Consider the following 20,428-nt stretch of genomic DNA (forward strand, 5'->3'; position numbering starts at 1 on the left):
TCAGTGCCTTACAGCACAGAAGCACACTTTACTGTCTCTGCTGCCGACTGGTACACGTCGCGGTTCTCTTCCAACAAGAACCACGTCTGTTTGCACTACAGCGTTACAAGAAAGCATAAGGCACGTCCCTCTTCCCTTGTATCTGTTCCAACATGCAGACCCTGGCTGTTATCAGCTGCCTACAGTTGATTAATATGCCAAACTGATAGCACAGTGCACCACACAGCAGCCTGACGGCCAGCCTCAGCAGGGGCATCTTTCTGATAATGCTGTAAAAAGTCTTAACTGCTTTATGAAGGCTCAAGGCCTACGTTTTTATTGTGAGATTTCTGGAACTTCTTAACCAACTGCAGCATAAGCTGTACTTCTTAGGGGACACACGATCCAACAAACGTCAAGTAAGCTTGAAATTAAATACTAACTGATGGCACACAAAAAAACCCCAAACCCACAAACACCACAGAATAACTAAGCATCCAAATTAATGGACTAAGCTTGAAGACATGAGTAAATTTATTAGGAAAGAAACTTATTTAATATTAAACGTTCAATGACAGAGACAATCAAATTTGTAACAGAAATTCAAAGATACTTTATTTCCATTTCTTGTATATCAAGAAGCTAGGAATAGCTTAGTTGTAAAAATGGGATTCATTTTAGTTCGATTCACACAAATACTAAACATTTATTCTTGTGTTTTAAAGTCCAAGAATGAAAACTTGCAATTAAACACTGAGCAAGCCATGTGTTCAGGTTATGTTGGTTTCTTATCTTAAAAAGTCTTAAAGAAAAAAAGGATACAGGACTTATATTCTCAGTAGCATATGTGCTATTATCAACACATCTTTCTGAACTCTGGGAGGAAACACCAGTCCTGAATTAAATTTTATTTAAAAAAAAAAATTTCTAACTCAACTTTATATTTTTCTACGCCACTACAGCTTTCTTTCACCTCATTTTAATGCAGATCTTCAGTTTAAGCTGTCTTCCACTGTCTTCGCAGGTTCTTCATGTAGCAGTCCTATAATGCAAAATTTTGGGAAAACAGACAATTAGACAGCATTAAGAGCATTTAGTTTACCATTCTTACATATTGGCCCAGTTGTTAGCTGTCATCTTAACTCTACAAAAATGTCAACATTGAACATGACTGACTTTAGAAGCAATAACATAGCATGAATAATTTAATGATCAACATTAAGTGCTTAAGAGTTCCTAGCATAAATAACGAAACTACAGTAACAAATTATGTTGCAAGAAGCTCATTTATCAGCTGTACTCTCCATTGTTAGTTCCTTATTTCAGGAATACAACTAAAGACCTTCTGTAAGAGTAAGAAAGCTATGTCAAGAGTGGGGAAAAAACTTCAAGTTTTCCTTTTAATACAGCATTTGTATTTCCCATTGTTTAGCTGTTTCATTTCCAACAAATGGTATTCTCAGCATACATTCTTGCCATGAACATTGTAATCATTTGGTGGCATCTGTCTCTGTATTTACATTTGCCTTAGAAGTCTGTTATCAGCCATTCCACTTCTCTGTACTATGGCTGATTGCAAATTCTCCTACACAGTAGGAAATATTAAACACATACCTCTTAAAGACTTGAATTGCATTGAAAGTAACAAGGCGATTATTATGTAGTGTTTATTGCATTTTAAACTCTTTAAAGATATCTAATTCTGGGCAGCACTGCATCCCTACATACAGTTGAAAGAAAATTCCATTCTGTTAACATCAGATTTAACAGTATTCACACAATACACAAAAAGTCCTTTTCACTATCTTGAAAATCAAAACACAACAGTAAGCTTAAAGATTACAGGCAACAGCATTCAAACATGGATGTGGGTAGAGAAAGGAGTACCTGGCATGAGTACCTGCTTAGTTTGACTGAATCCTTGATTTTTAATTTGGCTTTTCATGGGCCGCTCACAACACCAACGCTGTGTGAGGTATGGTAGTCAGCTGCAATAATTCATAAACCCTACACTTCCATCAATCCAATGCTACTGGCTCTCGAGTTACAGAACAAACTGCATTAGAATGCAAGGCAATAAAGCAAAAAAACTAGAAACATCCTTGACAAAGAAATACTAGCAGTTTATATGAAAACAAAGTAGTCCAACATGTGCCTCAAATATTAAGTATTAAAGCAAAAGTTTCTGCTGATGTACCAACACAATATGGACTTAAATACAAAAACAGTTCAACTTTTTTTAAAAAAAAAACGATAACAAAATCCCTAAAAATAAAAAAGGATAATTAATTTTTCTATTGTGACTATATTACAAATATGTCCCAAAGAGGCACACTAATGGGGGCACGAGTCTGCTACAAAATAGCTGAGACAAAACAATGTACCTCAAAATGTTTTGCAGGACTACACTGTCTTTTCCTTCAGAAGGTGCTTTAGTATGTCTTCTTACTTGGCTTAGTTCCATCTTCATCTGTGCATACTTACGCTGCACTGTTAAACAGTAACAAAAAGCCCTAATCAAAGTTTGAAATAATGCACTTACCTCTGTCTGATCTGAGGTCATATCAGATCAGTTTTAATTGGACTGAGTGTCACCTTCAGATTTAATGTCTTCACTGGTCCCATTGACCTCATTCTTAGTATCACTCTCCTTCGAGTCTGTATTTGTGTCTTCACTCTGTTTTTCTCGACTACTGGACTTCATACTACTTTTTTTATCATCAGATCCCCTCTTTTCTGCCATGAAAGAAGACATTGACCATGGATTTCAAAGTAAAAACAAACATTGCACATGTGAGATATATATTGCATACAAAATGGGACAATTACTTTCTATAGCAGTAACAGTAATACTCAAGAAATTACAGAAATAGGCTTCAGACTACCATGCTGGAATGGAGAGGGTACCAAAAAAAAGGTAAAAGGGGACAGCAGAGGGTGGGGAAAAGAGGAGAAAGGACAGACCTCCTAACAGAGGCAGCAACTCTGCTGTCAACTGTTGACATATACAAGTTGGGGGTAAAGAGGCAGTCAAGAAGTTAGGCGAGTGTGTAATTATGGTGCATGGCTTCCTTACTTATCATGGGACCATTTTTGTCCCCAAGTTTATGAGTTGTATGGCCGCCTTTGGTTTACAATTCTCATTAAATATGGTTCTTGAAAACAGAATCAGAAAAGAGTGATAGGATAACGCATTAGTGCATTACCAAATCAATCAATACTTGCCAATTTAAAAAAATAGCAACCCCAAACAACCAAATACTTGGGGAAACAAACAGTATTAAGCACTGCTAGCTCTGAAGGCGGGGATCACAGTGACAATCAAAATGCAGTCTGTCACAGAAGCTGCACGCTTGTCAGCATTATTATTTCCCAATTTTATACAAACCGCAGCCATTTATAATCCACTTATTAAAACAGCTTGGGGACACAGTTTGGAAGCTGTATAAAAAGCACTATTTTCCAAAGGAAAAGGAAAAGGAAGATGGGAAGGACCCCACAATTTCATCATGAATTGGAAAGCTGACTGATGAGTTTGCTACACTGCTGGAAAACTCATCTTTTCCTCAATAATCTTCGAAGGAAGGAAGGAAGCCAGAAGTAAAAATATTTCCATGGGAAGAAAAACATTCAGTATAAGAGCTGCGTGCCTCATCCGTAAATTCAGTATTTGCAAATTTAATAAAACTACCAATTACTTCTGTATTATTACACACCATAATATTCAACCTTTGATCAGTAAAGACACTTTGGAAAGAAAAAAATAATAAAAAAAAAAATCCAAAAAACCAACCTCTCTGATGTCATCATACAGAACAACATTCATGCTCTTTTTTTCTGATTATTCCCTGCTATCCGGGCAATTAAAATAAATAATATAAATATATATATACACATCCCCAACACAGGAGCACACAGATCGAACACACTGAAAAAAGCTACTTTAAATAATGTTATCACCTAGACTGGCGTAACACACTTTTATATTCCAGAAGACAAAGCAGAAATTAAGCTTTAAAAGAGAAGCAATATCCCAACTTCTTTGCTTTAAAACAGACCACCAAAAGGGAGGGGTAAAACCCCCACACAGAAATTAAGGCAACTGCCTAATGAGCACTACTACTGAGGTTTCACCTGAAGCAGCACATCCAGTGCACGGTGCTTGGAGAAAGCACGCAGCAACGTCAAAAAGCTAACTGAAGAACTAATAATTTTGTATCTGTCTGCCCTCGGTTTTGCAACTCCGCAGGTAGATTGCACTCTAACTAACCTTGTTAAAAAGTCTTCTTTTTGTGTCTTATAGGTATCTCCGATGCACACGTAGATCCACTGAGGAATAGTAGTCTTGTTTCCCCGCAGAGGACTAGTAGTCAGTCCAATAATCTTATCTTCTGTCCTATGTAGATATGGTAGATCTTAATAGCCCTACGGATGTGCAGTGTGCAGGGTTTTGTTCTGTCTTGTTTGTTTCTTGAATTTGGTCAGGAAGGACAATTTTGTTTAAGGTTAAAAAGCTACTATTAAACTGTGGTACAAAAGATGAAACTCTTCTAAAAACTTTTAAGAATAAAATAGGTTTACCATAGCAAACCTCCAGTTTGCCAAGCAGAACTGATAAAGTGTATTCAGCAAATAGTCCAATAACTGAGCTTCTTTCAACTCCTGGAGTATCTGCAAGCGGTAAAGTTCCTCCACTGTATTTTCAATCAGTGAGATTTCTTTCTTTAAAAGCATATACAATTAGTTTGCTGTTGAAACTGTGTATATTATTTCTGCTGTGATCTATTAGGTATAATCACATAATATTGACTTTGCTTCCTGATTCAACACATGCACATTTGTCTGACTGAGTTCATGTGGGCAACTGAGATATATTTTGTGAGAGCCCTTACCAAGATAATGTGAATGGTTTGTGTTCAGAAAATGCAAAAATCCGTCAAGCATAATATCCAGTATTAGTGAAGGTTTGGATGTTCTGACAGTATTTGCTGAGGTTTAATCACTAACAGGAAAACATGATCACAAATCAATTATTTTTATATAAGTATATGAATCTAGATTAAGGAAGGTAAAAAGCTAAGTTAAAAGTGGTCTGGAGGCATGTTCCAGTATTAACCCTTCATAAAACGAAGGTACTTGTAGAACAGATGTTTTCCTTTTCTTCAAAAGAAGACCCTATTTATTCCACCTACTCTGAAGTTGATTTACTTGAACAGCAGTTGTGTTCTGCTGGTTTACATTAAGCTAACACTCAATTTATGGCTGGTGGCTCCCTCCTTTAGCAAATGTATCCTTGTTCCTGAAACCCGAGTCAGAAATTGTCTCCATTTTTACATATACTTTTTTCTTACAATCTTAAAGGTCGTTGTATGCCACAGTATTTTAGTGAACAAGAAGCCAGGACTTCTGAATTTTCTAAGTATGACGCTAACGTGTAACAGTAGGGAAGTCTCGGGCAACCGTGCCTTGCTTTTTTTGCCCTGTTAAGATTCATGTTTATAAAGCAGTTTGAGATTTCAAGATGAAAGGCACTACCACAAGTAGTTACAGCCAGGCCTTTGCTGCTTACTTTTGTAACTGCAGATCAATGGTGGACATTTAGATTCTGAAGCCAATATTCCCAATGGAGCACCAAATGTAGTAAGTTATGTCTTAACTTCTACATTGCTTCCTTTTGTGCAAACAGCAGAGCAGGTAGCCAGCCACATGTTTGGGGTATATGAACCTCTAAAGCTATCTACAATTATCTACCTACAATGCCACATTGCAAGCATGAGGATGTAACTGTGTTTACAGCTTCATCATAGAAATTCAATGCTTGCTTATTAAATACTACTGCTTTTTTTCCTTTTCTTCTCCCCCCCCCCCTTTTTTAAGATTTTCCCAACAAAGGGAAAAACACAAACTTCTTTAGCATTACAGTCCTGCTCTGGGGCCTATGTGTGTTTCTAGAAATGTTACATTTCAATAGTCAAAAAGAGTAATTGATATTCCCATGTGGAATTTTCATCACAGCTCATAGCATCACCTTACTGTTCTCATTTCTGGAGGAAGAAAGCAGCAAGCAGCAAATAAAACGGCCAGCAAGGACATCAGTCAAGTTAAAACTAAAAATATTGAGATGCTGAAGAAAGTTCACTAGCTCCTCTATTTATGGAAGGATAAAGGAAAGAACTGAAAAGCTGTTAAGCTCAAAACCAGAGCAAATCTGAATAAATAAGAACACAATTATTTATATGCATAGACAGACACAGAATAGTGAATAGGACATTCTTGACTAAGTACCAGAAATCTCTTCGTAAGTATGCAAAAAAGGCACTATATGAGGTAGGAATAAAGTAACAAATGGACAGATATAGGCTACAATCCTGAATCGGAGTTTAAACACTATGCATCAGTTCCACTGCCAGAGAGAAAGCAGCTAAAACCCACTTGTGCTTATAAAGGGCAAAGCAAAATGAGAGAAGACTCAATATTTAAGATGCACCATAGTATAAACCAGAAAAATCAAAACAGTCTAAGGAAGTCAGGCAAGGAAAAGACATGAAGCATTACCAACATCTGGGAAACTAATCCACTGGATAAATATGGAAAAGTAAGGGTAGGGTGAACAGGCCTATGCAATCCAGAAACATGCACATAGCACCTTTCATTCCAGAGAACCTCAAAAGTACCTTAAAAACATAAACCGAATTGTTTCATCCATTACCGATGGTCAGCTTGAATAATGAAGCGGGGTGACTGTTTCAGACTGGACATTTTAGTCAATGCCCCAACAGAGCCAGTACTTTAAGCCAGAAGTTAGTATTAGATTTGTATAGAAGTTTCAAAAGAATTTTGAAGCGGAAAATTTAGCAGTAACAGTGAATCAATATCTTTTCATAGAATGTGAATCTGTAGTTTTCTCTCTGTAGCTCTTTTTATTCCTACTTAACAGGTAAAGCTTCTTTCATGAAGCAGTGAGTCACTATCAATGCTGTTGTACACGGTATGTCCTGCTACAAAAGCATTCCAAGGACTAATACAGCATTCTTTTTAAGACTCACCTGAACACTGAACAAAGCAAATGTCACTTCATTTGGAAAAAAACCCAAAAAACAAACCAACAAAAAACCAAACCACAACAAAACCAAAACACAAGAACAAGGGGGAAAGATGGTGGGAAGAGCAGGAGACTGGGGAGAGGGCATGAAATTGTTATTTAGACCATTACAGAAATTCTGCAAGATTTATCTTGGACGGTATTCATAGATTAGAAAACAAAACCAAAAAACTTAAAAGCACTGTTAAAGGAAAATAAAGGAAACATGATAGTGTAGAGAAATAATAGATGGTACAGGTGAAAAACCAGCTACCAAATCTCCCACAGAACATGTACCAGCAGAGGGTAATTAGAGAAATATCTAACAGTAGGAACAGAAAATACTCACTCTTAAGAATATCTGATTACAGGCTTATGTTTTTCTAAAGGTAAACAGTAAACAGGTCTTAAAATACATTAAAATCCTCGCACAATTTGTAAAGTGGTAAGCTTTTAATAACTACTGTAACATAAGAGGTGGTCACTGGGGTGTATATATGCACAACATGTGCATTAACAGTAACTGGAATGAACAAAATGCTTCAAATTGGTTAAAAGCAACATACACAGCTTATAAAACTAGATTTGACTTGATGCTAAGAAGGCCCTTCAGTCACTCACTGGAAGACTATGCTTTTGAGACTTTAAAGAAAGATTAGTTTCAGAACTTGATACGAACTCAGCCTTCACACAAACATACCTTTTTCTTTTGACTTCCTGTCTTGTTCTCTCTCTCTGCTTTTGCTTCTGTGCTTGTAGGATTTCCGATCGCGGCTTTTTGATCGTCTTCTGTCCCTACTACGAGACCTATGTTTTCTTTCTGATCTATCATGACTTCTGCTTCTTCTTCGGTCACGGCTCCTTAACATGCAGAGAAAATTTCAAGAATAGAAAATAACAGCTGACATTTACAACTCAGAAGCTAAAACAGTAGCACTTTCTAATACACTGATTATTTGCAGAAAACATGTATGTAAAACAAGCTTTAGCACACTGCATATAAGTATTTCTCAGTACATAAGACTGGCTTCACACTGCCTTCTTCATTTACTCAAACATTCAACCACACAGCTTAAAAACATCCAGTACTATGAATCACAGATCACCTTAAGGAAAAAAAAAAGATCCTGCTCTCTGGGAGCATTTGTCTACTCAAAGCTCCCTCGTAAGACCACTTCCACCACAATGGTGTCCATCTACTTCCAAAAATTGAGAGAAGACAGTGAACACACAGCAAAAACTTGCTCATCCTTAGAACCAGTAAAGCATGCCTCCACTGAAGAGGCAAGAACACATCTGTGATGTGACCCAGGCTAACAGATGAAGTCCCCACAAGATTTTTACAATTTGCAAAGTTACATGAAAGTACATAAACACACACACACACACCTGCTTCGCCTTCTTTCTCTGCTTCTTGATCTTTTGTGATCTCGTGAACGGCTGCATCTTCTGTCAGATGTTCTGCTTGAATGTCTACTCCGTGAACGGCTCCTTTTACGTCTCTCCCTATCACGAGCCCTCTCTTTTTCCTTTTCTTCTTCTTCACGTCGTCTCTTCCTTTCCCGCTCTTCTCTTTCCCGTTCCCTCTCTTTCTCTCTCTCTTCTCGTTCTTGTTTCTCTTTTTTTAACCTGTCATCACGGTCAGGTTCTTCTGTTCTTTTTCGTAACTTTTCCTTAAGAAAAAAGTTCACAGAAAAAAAAAAATGAAGATTACTCCAGATAAATCACTCAACGTAACTTAGCTCATACATTCTGAGGATGTTTCAGGTGTTTTTCCAAACAAAGGATGGCCTACATAGAAGCACTTTCTAAAATCCCTTAACGGAAATCCTTTGTCGTGCAGAACTTTTTTTCCTCGCCATTCTCACAAGAACAGAGGCCACGCTACAGTCCTTTACAAAGGCCACAAAAAATTCTCACCCAAATTTACATCTTTGCTTGTATCAAGTGTAATCACACACAACAAAGAATGTCAGTGCAAGCACAATGCTAAGCGTGCAGGGTACAATTCCATTTAATTTCTATATACCATCTTTGGAGTATTTCACCCGCTTGAGAAAGTCCACTGGGCAGCCTTCTATTTACCATAGGAAGCCTCCAAGCAATTTTTTAATATTCAATAACTGAAGGAGATGCTTACTTTTAAGTCTTCTACAGTAGCTTTTATTTTGGCATAACCCATGTGCTGCTTTCCCATCAAGTGGTCATCTACCCTGGACTGTGCATCTCCTACAATTAAAAAGGCTCCACAAACTTCACAAACTTCCATTTGCTTTTCTTGGGCTGCAAAGCTCTCAATTGTCTGCAAAAGAAAAACATTTGATAAAGCAAAGTAAAAGTTTCAGCCAGAAGCCACTGAAGAGATTTAGAACTTTATTGTTACTGTTATCAAATCCTAAGCACTAGCTCAAAGCCGTTATCTGCATGCTCTGTCTTCGGAGCACTGCACCTACCAGGATGAACAGCACAAAAATAGGCTACGTACGCCCATTCCACATAAGCCACAGTAAAGGAGTCTATTAGAAAACACATAAAACAAACCTTATTCTACACTGCAAAGGATTAATACGTATATAGCCTTATCTGCAGCTTCCTTGCAAACTCAGGATTATAAAAAATACAAATGATTTTTCTGGCATCAACTGAAATGCCTGGAGCTGCAGAATAAGCATGTAGTATGTCTCAAGCAATGAAAAGGCTAGAATATCCCATGAAGAAATACAAAAAGGAATGCTGGGCTTCTATTTAAAAGACTAATAAGTCAAATTGATTCAGTTTCAACAGACATACGAGAAATATACTGAAATTTCAACATAAACCCAAATAATGATTGCTGTGCAATGTTCATGAATCATATAGTATGGACACAAACACTACAGCCCACAACATTTAAGAACTTTTAAAAAATAAAACAGGCATCACAATTTCAGCACATTATTAAACGCTGAGATATAATGTCTAAACATAAGCTCCTTTCTATTGACAGGAACTTGCTATTTAACACATTAACTTTGGCTTCTGTAGCTCTCTAATTCAGATAGATGCCCGTCTCCAGTCACAGCCCCAACACAAAGGCTCTCTGTAACAGTCAGATCAGTAATTCAGTGAAATAATATTGCAGGGGCTACATGGCAAAGTTTAACTGAGACCTGAACTAGAGTAAGATGGAAGCTCGCCTCCAGGGCTGCTATGTGAATAGTTTCCCAATTTGTGTGCAGGAAACCCACTTTCAAGGTAGCATGCTGAATCAACACACTGGACTAACTCATTTAAGTGTCCTGTTATTGTCTAATAAATTCTGTGCAGAACTTGCATGCCTTCAATGTTAAAGACAAGGTTAAAACTGTACTGTTGCACCAAATTTTGAATTAAGTCTGACAGATCTAGAAACATTACTTACTGAAGTTGTAGACCTCAGCAATTCTCTCTCTTCCTTTAACTGTTCAACAAGTTTCATCATTCCTTGTGCCTCTTCCACCTTCCCTTCTGAACCTAGTTCTTCAATCTAAAGGACAAGAGAAAAATTCAACTATAATTTTTCACCAAGTAACAGAAGAGATCTCTGTTACATGGGGTAAAAAAATCCTCACCTGTTGTAGAAGTACATCAATTTTGTCCGTTAACACCTGAATCTTCTCTTCATTTTTACCGGTAGGTCCCGCTCCCTGCCAAACAATACAAACACATATCATATATATATATATATATATATGTATATATGTATGCATGCACAAATGTATGTCTTCTTATATTCCAGAGACACTTCAGGAATAACCCCCTCCTACTGCTTCTCCTTAGCGAGAACCTACTAACAGAGTAGACTCCTCAACACAGCTTATTCCACTCTTGCTGAGTGAAGCAAGTTTTAGTCACACAAATTCCTCCTAAATCAACAAAAACATTCAAGGCCTGGCCCATAAAAGGTAAGACATTTGAATTCAAAGTCCTAAATTTAAACTCTGAAGCTACCATGCAGCCATTACGTATCTTTGCAGACACTCAAATATGACTTAAAAGTTCCGTGGGCTCTGAAATTTAACTTCTGAGCCTAAACGCAAGAAAACGTCTCACTTCATCCAGAATGTACTGGTTACTAGTGTCCTCTCTGCCGGAATAGACTTTTATCTACCTCACTCTAACCTCTGCTCTACTCCACAGCCAGTAAGCTCTCTTGACTGGGTACTGCTCCTTCTGAAGCAACTGGACTTTGCACAGAACAATTAATTGCAGCAGCAAGAAGGAGCAAGGCTCCTAGCAGTCAGGAAACTCTCAGAGCACAGGTCACAGTCACTGCTCCAAATCCATCAAAGGACAAGAAAATGAGTGGAGTAAACATGCAAAATTTTTCTCCCAGTCAGTTTAAGCTTTTCCTTAACAGCTGTCTAGTATGCAGCCTGAAACTGAGAGAAGTCGCACAGAAGAATTTATTTCTCAAACTTCCATAATTCCATCATCACCTGCCAATGGCGGTGCTGGAGTACAAAGAGGTTATTGCCCCAGTGTGGCTGCTGACGGGGGATTTAGCTCCATCAGCTGCTGAAAGACCCAGTGCCTGCTTACTTCAGTAGTATCACTGTGATACAGCTTACTAGTAGAAGGAAGGAAAAATATGCAACTAAACGAGAGAAGGTAAACTGAGGTTAACAGGGTAAAGACAACACTTGACAGGATCAGTTTTCCAGGGCGAACAACAGATACTGATTCTGAGGGAACAGAGAGGGATTCTTGCTGACTGTGGAGCCGCCTGCCTTTTCCATTAGGGCTAGATGCAAACTACTGGCTAACAGATGAAGAGACTTATCTAACAGAAACCTTCTGGAAAACAATGTATTTTACCTGAAGAGGCTATCTAGAGGAAAAAAGATTCTTCCAGACTCACCCCAGAAGACTGTTGATTCTGTGACAGTGCCAAACGAGCATGGCCTCTTCGAATCCTGCGTTCTACCTCTGCAAGTAAGCTTTGTAAATAGCGTAAGAAGTCTCTTTCATAGCCCACTTTCATAAAACGAGAGCTCTTTTCGTACCTGGTGAAGTATTTTAAAAATGAAAGCTCACATCAATCCATAATATATGAACTATAAATAACAAAACCTGCCATGTTATAAATTCTTACTCAAGGTAAGTGACTAGTATACATTTAAATAAATGTTTACATAAATCAAAAAGCAATTAAGTTTCTCATGGTTGGCTTGCTTTTAAAATTTTTAAGTGTACTAGAAGCACTATTCGCATTAACTTATCAGCCAACATACTTACTGTTTACGTAGATTTTCATCGTGAATTTTTTCACAAGGACCTAAAAGACCACACAAAAAGTTTTAAGCTTACGTTCTTGAATGGTGTTTCACATTCCAAAAGCATTTGTTCGTGCACCGTAACAGAACAGAGCTACAAACACTTCCCAAGGATTTTTATGCTTGCCTTTCTGCTTCCTTTTGCTTGGAGTTTGAAAGACACGTTAAAGAAAAAGAATGCCAATATGGTTTAGTAATTATAAAACTAAAGGAGATTCTGAATGACATATAAAGTCTTCATATAAAACAGAATTTCCAGATCAAGTTCTACATTGCTAAAACTACACAAAGTAATACCCTGAACAACTATGGTCTTAAAAAAAAAAAAACACCCACACACAAAAAATAAACCCACACAAAAAGGAAAAATTACATATGAAAGGTAATTTCACCAAGCATTTTCTAAGCTCCAGACAGTATTCTCTGTAATAAACTGGCTACTTAAAACATTGATCTTCAGAGTAAAATTAGGAGGTATGTGGCCTGAGTTCACAAAGCAGTCATGTTAAAATTCCCCACCTTCCCCAGTCTATCAAATTCTTCAACGGACTTGGAAATTAACAGAGGCAAAAAGCCTGGTTTTCCTAGTCACCACCTCCAAACTACATGTTGTCTGCATACCATCACTTGAAAGCTACTAGTAATTTAGAGATGGCCTTCAGTAATAACTATTAGAGTAAATAAGTCTCTAAAGAAGCTCAATAATGTATACTCAAAAAGAAGTTAGAACCCTGCCCAGGTAGAATAAGCCAGACTAGAAGCCAACACCTCAAGAGGAAAAAACCACCTCATACCCTATAATTTAGCTTACAGAAAAAAAAAAAAAAAATTTTTTCACTTAGAGGAAATAGGATTTGGAACAAATATTGCTGTTAACATATGTCACCAGCAACCCTTTAAAAATAAAAACGCCTATTTTCAAAGTGTTTTGACAGAGCACTGTACAATAAAAATGTAGTTTGCAAACAAAAGTTCAATTGTAATTACATTTAAGTGACTAAGAATCACAAGACTTACAGACTTACCTAAATCAGAACGGGTATTCGTAAATAATTCAGCTGGGCAAAAGCCACAAAGGTAGTATTTACAAACCTGACAGAAGAGAAGAAAGAAATAGGCATGACTTTTTTCCTCATGAACTTGTCATTTTAGGCAATTGCTTCTATTTTCTAAAATACAGTGTAAAAATGCCCTTTACACACTGCAAGACTTCTGAAAGTTTTACACACATACACCCTATCTTTGTGTTACTTGGTAGCAGTAAATGCTACAAGGTGCACCTAAATGACGAAACATCAAAAATCTTACTTCCCATTGCAATAATAGCATTTCTTAATTTCACAACTAAGTATGTAAGGAAAGCATAATCTATTTGTAAATTCAATACAGTATTTGATATTTCTAAAGGAATTAAGTCAGATCAGACTATTAAAAATCACAGTGAAATTCCTTAACCGTGAAAACCTACAAGGGGGGAAAATATCTGCTATGGAAGCAGGAAAGCAAATTCCTCTGAGCTTGTCTGTAACAACTCTTGTGTTCAGCCTTCATTTTTTCAGTGCCACTGGCTTGGAGAACAGGAGCCATCAGCATTCAAACATACAGTACTGCCTCAAGGATTCTGATGTCAATTAAAAGACTTAAGAACACATACAATAACTACACATTCCAATGCTTTTAAAAAATTCCTACTTGAAGAACAACTGGCAAAGAGACGTTCACTGTAACCTGGTTTCCTGCCAACTAAAAAATGGTTTGTTTTGTTTCTACATAGCCTATTTTTACATTAGCAAGTCAGGTTCTTTTTGATAACAGAAAAATACCACCAGGAAGTTAGAAGAAAGCCAACCTGTTAGTCTAGCTAGTAAATACTTAACATACGCTGGGATAAAACTAGCTTTTGTGAAAAAGATTATTCACCCTCAACCATGAGCATGGACTCAGCTAGTCAAGTTGGTCAGGTCTTTAAATTGATTACACAGAAAAATCTCCTGTCTATCTATCAGAACAGCCAAAAAGATAAAATCAGAAATACTTTCACTCCTATCTTTATAAGCCAACTTAAATACCTAGTTCTTCAATAGAACCTTCCCCTAGATGTGACTGCCATTAACTAACTTAACTGTCAATCCAAAACTAGCCTCGACATTCTTCTAACATCTTTTATGTTACACCAGTTTCTAGTATTTGGCAAATCTAGTAATAACTACTGCACATTAAAACCTAGTTCTAACACTCTCACACATACTGTGGACAAAGATTTGTGACATATTTCCTAAGATACATTCTGAAGTATTTTAACAAATAGGGGTGTCACGACAGACCCAAAACCTACCAACACCACCCTGAAGTGCCTGCGACACCAGCTGACCAAATTAGACAGTCTAATTTATTTCTCCATGATAACTGCCAGACTGCAAATGTGACTACAGAAGTTTAAACTGTACTGACTGCTGTACAGATTACACAGAAAAACTATCAAGCTTTCTAATAACAAGCCACGGACATGAAAAACAAACAAAAAAATCTTTTATTACATAATTTGGATACTTCTCCCATGATCCAAGTTAGGACACTGTGGCACCTATGTGAAGCAACTTACCAAGAATAGTTAAGAAAACACCACACAAAATCACAACATTTTTTTCTTCTCAGGAAGCAAGGTGAAAGTTAATAGACAAAATACGGTTTCAGAATCTGCTCTTCTCTGAAACCTGCGGTACCCCTCATTTTAATACCAAGCTGTTTCAAGGAAGCAGTTTCTGGGATGAACTCCTGTACTAGCCAATAGAAATCTAATTTCTCACTATTTTCCCTTACTCCTCCATTTTTCATCCTCATCACCCATGTATCAGGGTCAGTGAAAGGCAGTTCCCCAAAAAAATTTCAGGGGTGGATTAGATAATTCCCTAAAACATAGAGAGCACACTAATAACAGTCTGATCGTCTTATGCTGTAAGGAGTCGTAGAACATCTTGTATCAGCTCAGAAATTATGCAAACGGGCCTGTACCAGTTTTGAAATAAGTAGCAACACAAGTTATTAGAGGCAAAAGTATGCTGAAGACAAAAAAACCCAAACAAACCAACACCAGAAATAATTAAAATAATTTTATGAAACAGTACTGCTAGGAAAAGCATCCTCTTACGAGCTGATGGTTACAGCCAAAACCAGTAGTAACTGATACTAAAATACATAGCTTAAACATGTGTCATACATTAATTTTTTATATTAAAAAAACACACAAACAAACCAAAACCCTAAGCCACAACAACAAAACCCACACACACTGAAAAGCTACATAATTTTCTCCTAGCTAACTCTGGATGCTATGCTACCTAGTGAATTACTTTATATTCTCTCCTGAGAAGCAGCCTGCAGAGAAATACCTTACAGTGGTTCAGCTAGTGTGTCTGCAGCAATTTCCTCCCGCTCTCATACCTATTTCATTATGTTCTTCAACTGATCTTGCTTCAGCAGAAAAACACTACTTTAGACAATCTTTCAGAATCTCAAAAGGTATCATTCCAGCTCAGCTTCACCATGTGGTACATCGGTCAGTGGCATAAGTAATCAATGATGAGCAAGGATAGAAAAGACCAAGAAATGGCTCAAGCATCACAGAGTCATTAAAGGACTCAAACAGAGGCGATATACTTCAAATGGCGTTACTCATCCATGGCTTATCAGACAGCTGCGCTTAGCACAAGTCAGAAGTAATATGGAAATACATTCCGTATTTGCAGAAACAGAGCAATAGGCAGTTTAGCATGGGTATTTACCTATGCAGGTAACAAGCACTTACTCCTTTTTGCCAAATTATTCTGATGACTCCGCTACCAAGAGTCTATAACAGAGAGGAACGTTACTGTCCAACTACTGCAGCAGGATTAGCCATAGCTTGTGTCTCAAAGCCTTCAGGGTCTCACGTTTCAGGAAGACACTAGACCAAATACAGATAGGATAGACACTTGGAACTTTCCACTTCTTCATCTCAAGTTCACTAATTCTTTAAGTCTCTTGGAGCTGGAAAAGTAGTATCCTTCATCTCAGACTTGACTAAGCTAACAGCAAGAATGGCTAGCTCTTCCAGGTTTGTGAACCAATTCAAAGCTTTCCTTTATAAAGAAACTATTGACAGCTGTATATCATTAATACTTCTACATTAATAGGGTCATCTTCTGCAAAAAATTATGTATGGAGGAGAAGTATCAGTGTAACTGTAAAAAAAATTATGTAAGCAAATTCCTTTAAGCAGACAATTCCTAGTAAAAAGGCTGAGAATAAAGTCCAGCAGGTTGTGGTTCACACACTAAAAACTAAAAAAAAAAAATAAATCCTTCATATAGATGAGTTTTTTGAAACCACTGAAGTTCACAGGCATCAGACATTTTATGAGTAACGCTCAACCACCCAAGACCAAACATAAGCCCTTCCCCCAAACCCCAGGTTTAGAGATAACCTTCTATTACTAATATTCTTCCAAAACAAGTCCTCCCCTCCTCATCCCCTGGAGAATTAAGTCCCGAGATTCTGACACCAATTTAGGTCTTTGGCATTAAAAAAAGTATAACACATCATAAATAGCTAATACCATCAGATCATATTTAAAATACGGAACCTACATTTTGCGAAACTGCATTCTTATCAGAGATGGCTTCTCACAGTCAATTGTCCATAACAGCTCGGCAACCCTTCCCACTTTCTGGGGAACGTTTTACCTTGAAGGACCCATCACAATCTCAAAGCCTTATACAAAGCATGAGTAGTCAATGCTGGGCTTTCTTCTGCTACAGAACAGCCTCAGAACTCTTACACAATCACTGTTTCCACACAAAACTTGTTTTGTATAGGTGGCATATTAAAGCAAGAATGTGTGAATCAAGAAAAGTTACTGTTCCAGAAATATACTTTGTCTACATATATGACAGTAAGCAGAAAGACTAAAATAATTGATACTAGTAACTTCCGCCTGCACAGAAAACAGAAAGCCTTTATGCCAAAACTAGAACTGATCATCTAAGGACATTCTGCAATACCAAAACATACAGCAACCGGGATTTCAGTTTTTAAGATTACAGGCTTCAATCATGTCAAAGTTTTAAGTAAGAACGTAAGCTCTGCAAAAAGCTTTACAATACATGATCAACATGTTTCATTAGAACTGCAAATAAATGCTCAGCTATCATAAACTCTGCTTCCACATCTTCAGCTTCCACTCCTATGTTGTATTTCATTGCACCTTCCCTTTAGTTTTCGACATCCACCTAGATGCACTCTACAGATGATAAATAGAGATAAGCTTGTTTTGATAACCTTCCATATCCAAAATGGATGAAATGTGACACAAAACCCTAAACTTTGGTATAAACTTGGGTATGAGTACAACATGCTTATCTTGAAAAGACTACATGTTAACATATCACTAATTTTACAAGAAATAACATTAGCATATGTACTCCATCTGAAAAGCAAAACAGCAGTCAGGCAGATGAATTCATGCTACTATTTGAACCTTATCTGTATCTCCTGTCTTTTAAAACATGTCATCTTTAGGTGATGCAAGAAGTCAAACTGAAATATATGTTTTAACAGCAGGGTTTTGGTTGGCTTTTTTGTTTGGGGTTTGTTTGGGTTTTTTTAATGAACTAGTCAGTTGACTACAGGATTCAATGACAACTTTCCTTTCAGAGGCTGCAATTAATAATGGCCCTATAAACTTTATAATAAAAGCAGGAGCAGAGTAAACAGCAGCAATTCTTGCGAGACCGAAGGCTCGACCCCAATACTGTAAATTTGCCATTGCCCTTAGACACAGCACAGCTCTCCTTGTTCTAAATTGTCTAAGGAGGGCTGGGAAGAAGAGACAAGGCCCCATTTCTGAAGCAACAAAACCAAACAGCTTAGAGAAAAAATCCTATAGTCAATCTCTCCAGCCTAACACTGAAAAATTTGCTCATTTGAACATGAAGAAAATCATCTGAACTTGATTAAAGAAAACAAGGAAAAAAACAACCACACAAATAAAACAAAATCAAGAAAAAAAACCCCAAGTCTCTCCCACCTTAAATAAACCAAAATAATCTCCTTATCTATTCTACCTGGACCACCATGGCTCAAACCATATTTCCAAACATGAATAGCTCCTTGAGTTCAGAATAAAAACAAAATATGTAATGGAACACCTACTTGAATAATGGAATTTGGTTAATAAGAGAAGTCTAGAAATACAGTAAGAAGGTTATGAAAACTTCCTGAACCCACAGTATCCTCCTGACATGCACAGCTTACCTATTAGAACTGCATTTTTCAAGGGGGTGTGGGGTGTGGGGGGAGTTCCTTGCACTTGCAAAATCTAAGGCAAGAGAGATATCTGTCCTTATTTCATGCATTCCAAGACAAATTAAAATATGAATCTGTCATCTTTAAAATGATATAACTCCCATTTGAAAACGTGAAATTCACACCTCTGTGATTTAAGATGCAATTTAGAACAGCCAAAAGCATCCCTCCCTTCTCCCAATTTAACATCATCCCAAGAAAACGTTAAGGGCAGGAGTAGCTAAGTGCTTTTTGCAGTTTAAACCACAGAAGTTCCCATCACACAGGTAATAAACTATCGTAACTGGGATATTGTGTATGTTAAAATAAAGTAACTCAAAAATGTACCATGAATGGGGGGTGGGGGGGTGGAAGCAAGAGTGCTCATCTCTCCCAAAGAAGCAGCTACAGGAACTTTATAACTACCACTGATTTCTTCTGAAATAACTTACAGTACAACTATGATGGATATCACTAAAAGTCATCATTCGTTAAGGCTCAACCATACCTGGGGAGAAGCCCCACTCCAAAATAACTATTATTTAAAAGCCTTGTTCGAGCTATTTATTGCAGAAGATTAACTAACCATCACATTAAAAAAATATACGCAAGTACTTCTAAACAATAGTACTGTTTACATTAGTCCCCCTCAAGAGCTGTGGCATTTCTCTGAGTAAACATGGAAGGGATCAAGCTTTCCTTAATAAAATCCTCAGTTTCAAATATCTTATGGTTCTTCCTTGTGCTACAACCTCCAGTTAAACATGAGGATGCCTGTACCCTCCTGTTTCCTTCCCCAACACCACGCTCAGGAAGAGATCCAGAGACATTTATCTTCCAAACTACTAACATCTGCCCCATCTCCCTTCCTGCAAGCCAACAGGCTTCTACTCAGGCGAGCAGAATTCCACTATTCCACCCACACAGCTACCGACACCTTGTTTTTCTTTTTCCCCATGGGAGATCTCAGCCACCAACCGACCCTCTAAGGCCCCCCCCGCCCGTTTACCGACGCTCCGCCAAGAGCACGCCACGGCCAACCCCACCTCTCCCCCTTGCTCCGAAACACAAACACAAGGCCTCTCTCCTCCCAGCTGCCCAAACAACGCCGCAAGCCCCTTCACACTGCCTGACTATGGCGGGATCCTCATCCCTCCCGGTTCCTCCTCCTCCTCTCAAGGCCCAGCGAGGTTCCCGCGCAACGGCCCGGCCCGCCCCGCGGCCGCCATGTAGGAGCCCCGCAGCCCCGCGCCGACGGCCCCCACCTGCCGCCCAGGCCTGGGGAGCCCCCTCGCCCCGCACCCCTACCCTGCCCCCGGGCCGGGAGAAGCCGCAGGCCCGCGGCCCATGTCGCTACGACAAAACCCCGGCCCTACGAGGGGGATGCGGAGGCGGGAGGGAGGGGAGAGGCGGCTCCGCTTCACTCACGCTCTCATGGTCCCACCGCACGTTGCTGCGCTTCTCATCCGGGGCCAGGTTTCTGTCCCGGCCCATAAGCTCATCTAGGAGCTGGGCGGCCGATATCATCGTGTCGTCCTGACCGAATCCCCCCTCGCCAAACACCGGCGCCGCCGCCGCCTCGCCTCCCCAACCGACCGCGCCGCCGCTGAGAGTGACAGAGACAAAATGGCGGCGCGGCTCCTCGCCCTGCCCACAATGCACCGCGCGCCGCCTAACCGCCTCTGGGGCCTGCGGAGCGCGGGCCGGGCCTGCCCGCGGCCTCGCGTGGGGGCGGCCCCGCGGCCCTGCCCAC

The 20,428-nt window shown here is 38.7% G+C and overlaps 1 protein-coding gene across 6 annotated transcripts; it reads right to left on the reverse strand.

Moving 5' to 3' along the window:
- Window positions 1-490: 490 nt before the first annotated feature.
- Window positions 491-20,325, reverse strand: LUC7L3 (LUC7 like 3 pre-mRNA splicing factor). 6 transcript variants are annotated; one of them, XM_056342415.1, is made up of 13 exons: window positions 20,104-20,325; window positions 13,380-13,446; window positions 12,317-12,356; window positions 11,940-12,084; window positions 10,651-10,725; window positions 10,461-10,565; window positions 9,201-9,362; window positions 8,450-8,733; window positions 7,761-7,921; window positions 2,575-2,715; window positions 2,364-2,469; window positions 1,880-1,945; window positions 491-1,021 (listed from the first exon to the last, which is right to left on the reverse strand). In XM_056342415.1, the coding sequence occupies exons 1-12, from the start codon at window positions 20,200-20,202 to the stop codon at window positions 1,921-1,923; spliced, it is 1,410 nt and encodes a 469-aa protein (XP_056198390.1). In that variant the 5' UTR covers window positions 20,203-20,325; the 3' UTR covers window positions 491-1,021; window positions 1,880-1,920. The 6 variants fall into 6 exon arrangements, with proteins under 6 accessions (XP_056198390.1, XP_056198399.1, XP_056198382.1 ...); XM_056342424.1 differs by lacking the exon at window positions 1,880-1,945; XM_056342407.1 differs by having other exon boundaries at window positions 491-1,945.
- Between the last annotated feature and the right edge of the window lie 103 nt (window positions 20,326-20,428).

Source organism: Falco biarmicus, chromosome 1 (genome assembly GCF_023638135.1).
Source record: "Falco biarmicus isolate bFalBia1 chromosome 1, bFalBia1.pri, whole genome shotgun sequence".
Classification (NCBI taxonomy): Eukaryota; Metazoa; Chordata; class Aves; order Falconiformes; family Falconidae; genus Falco; species Falco biarmicus.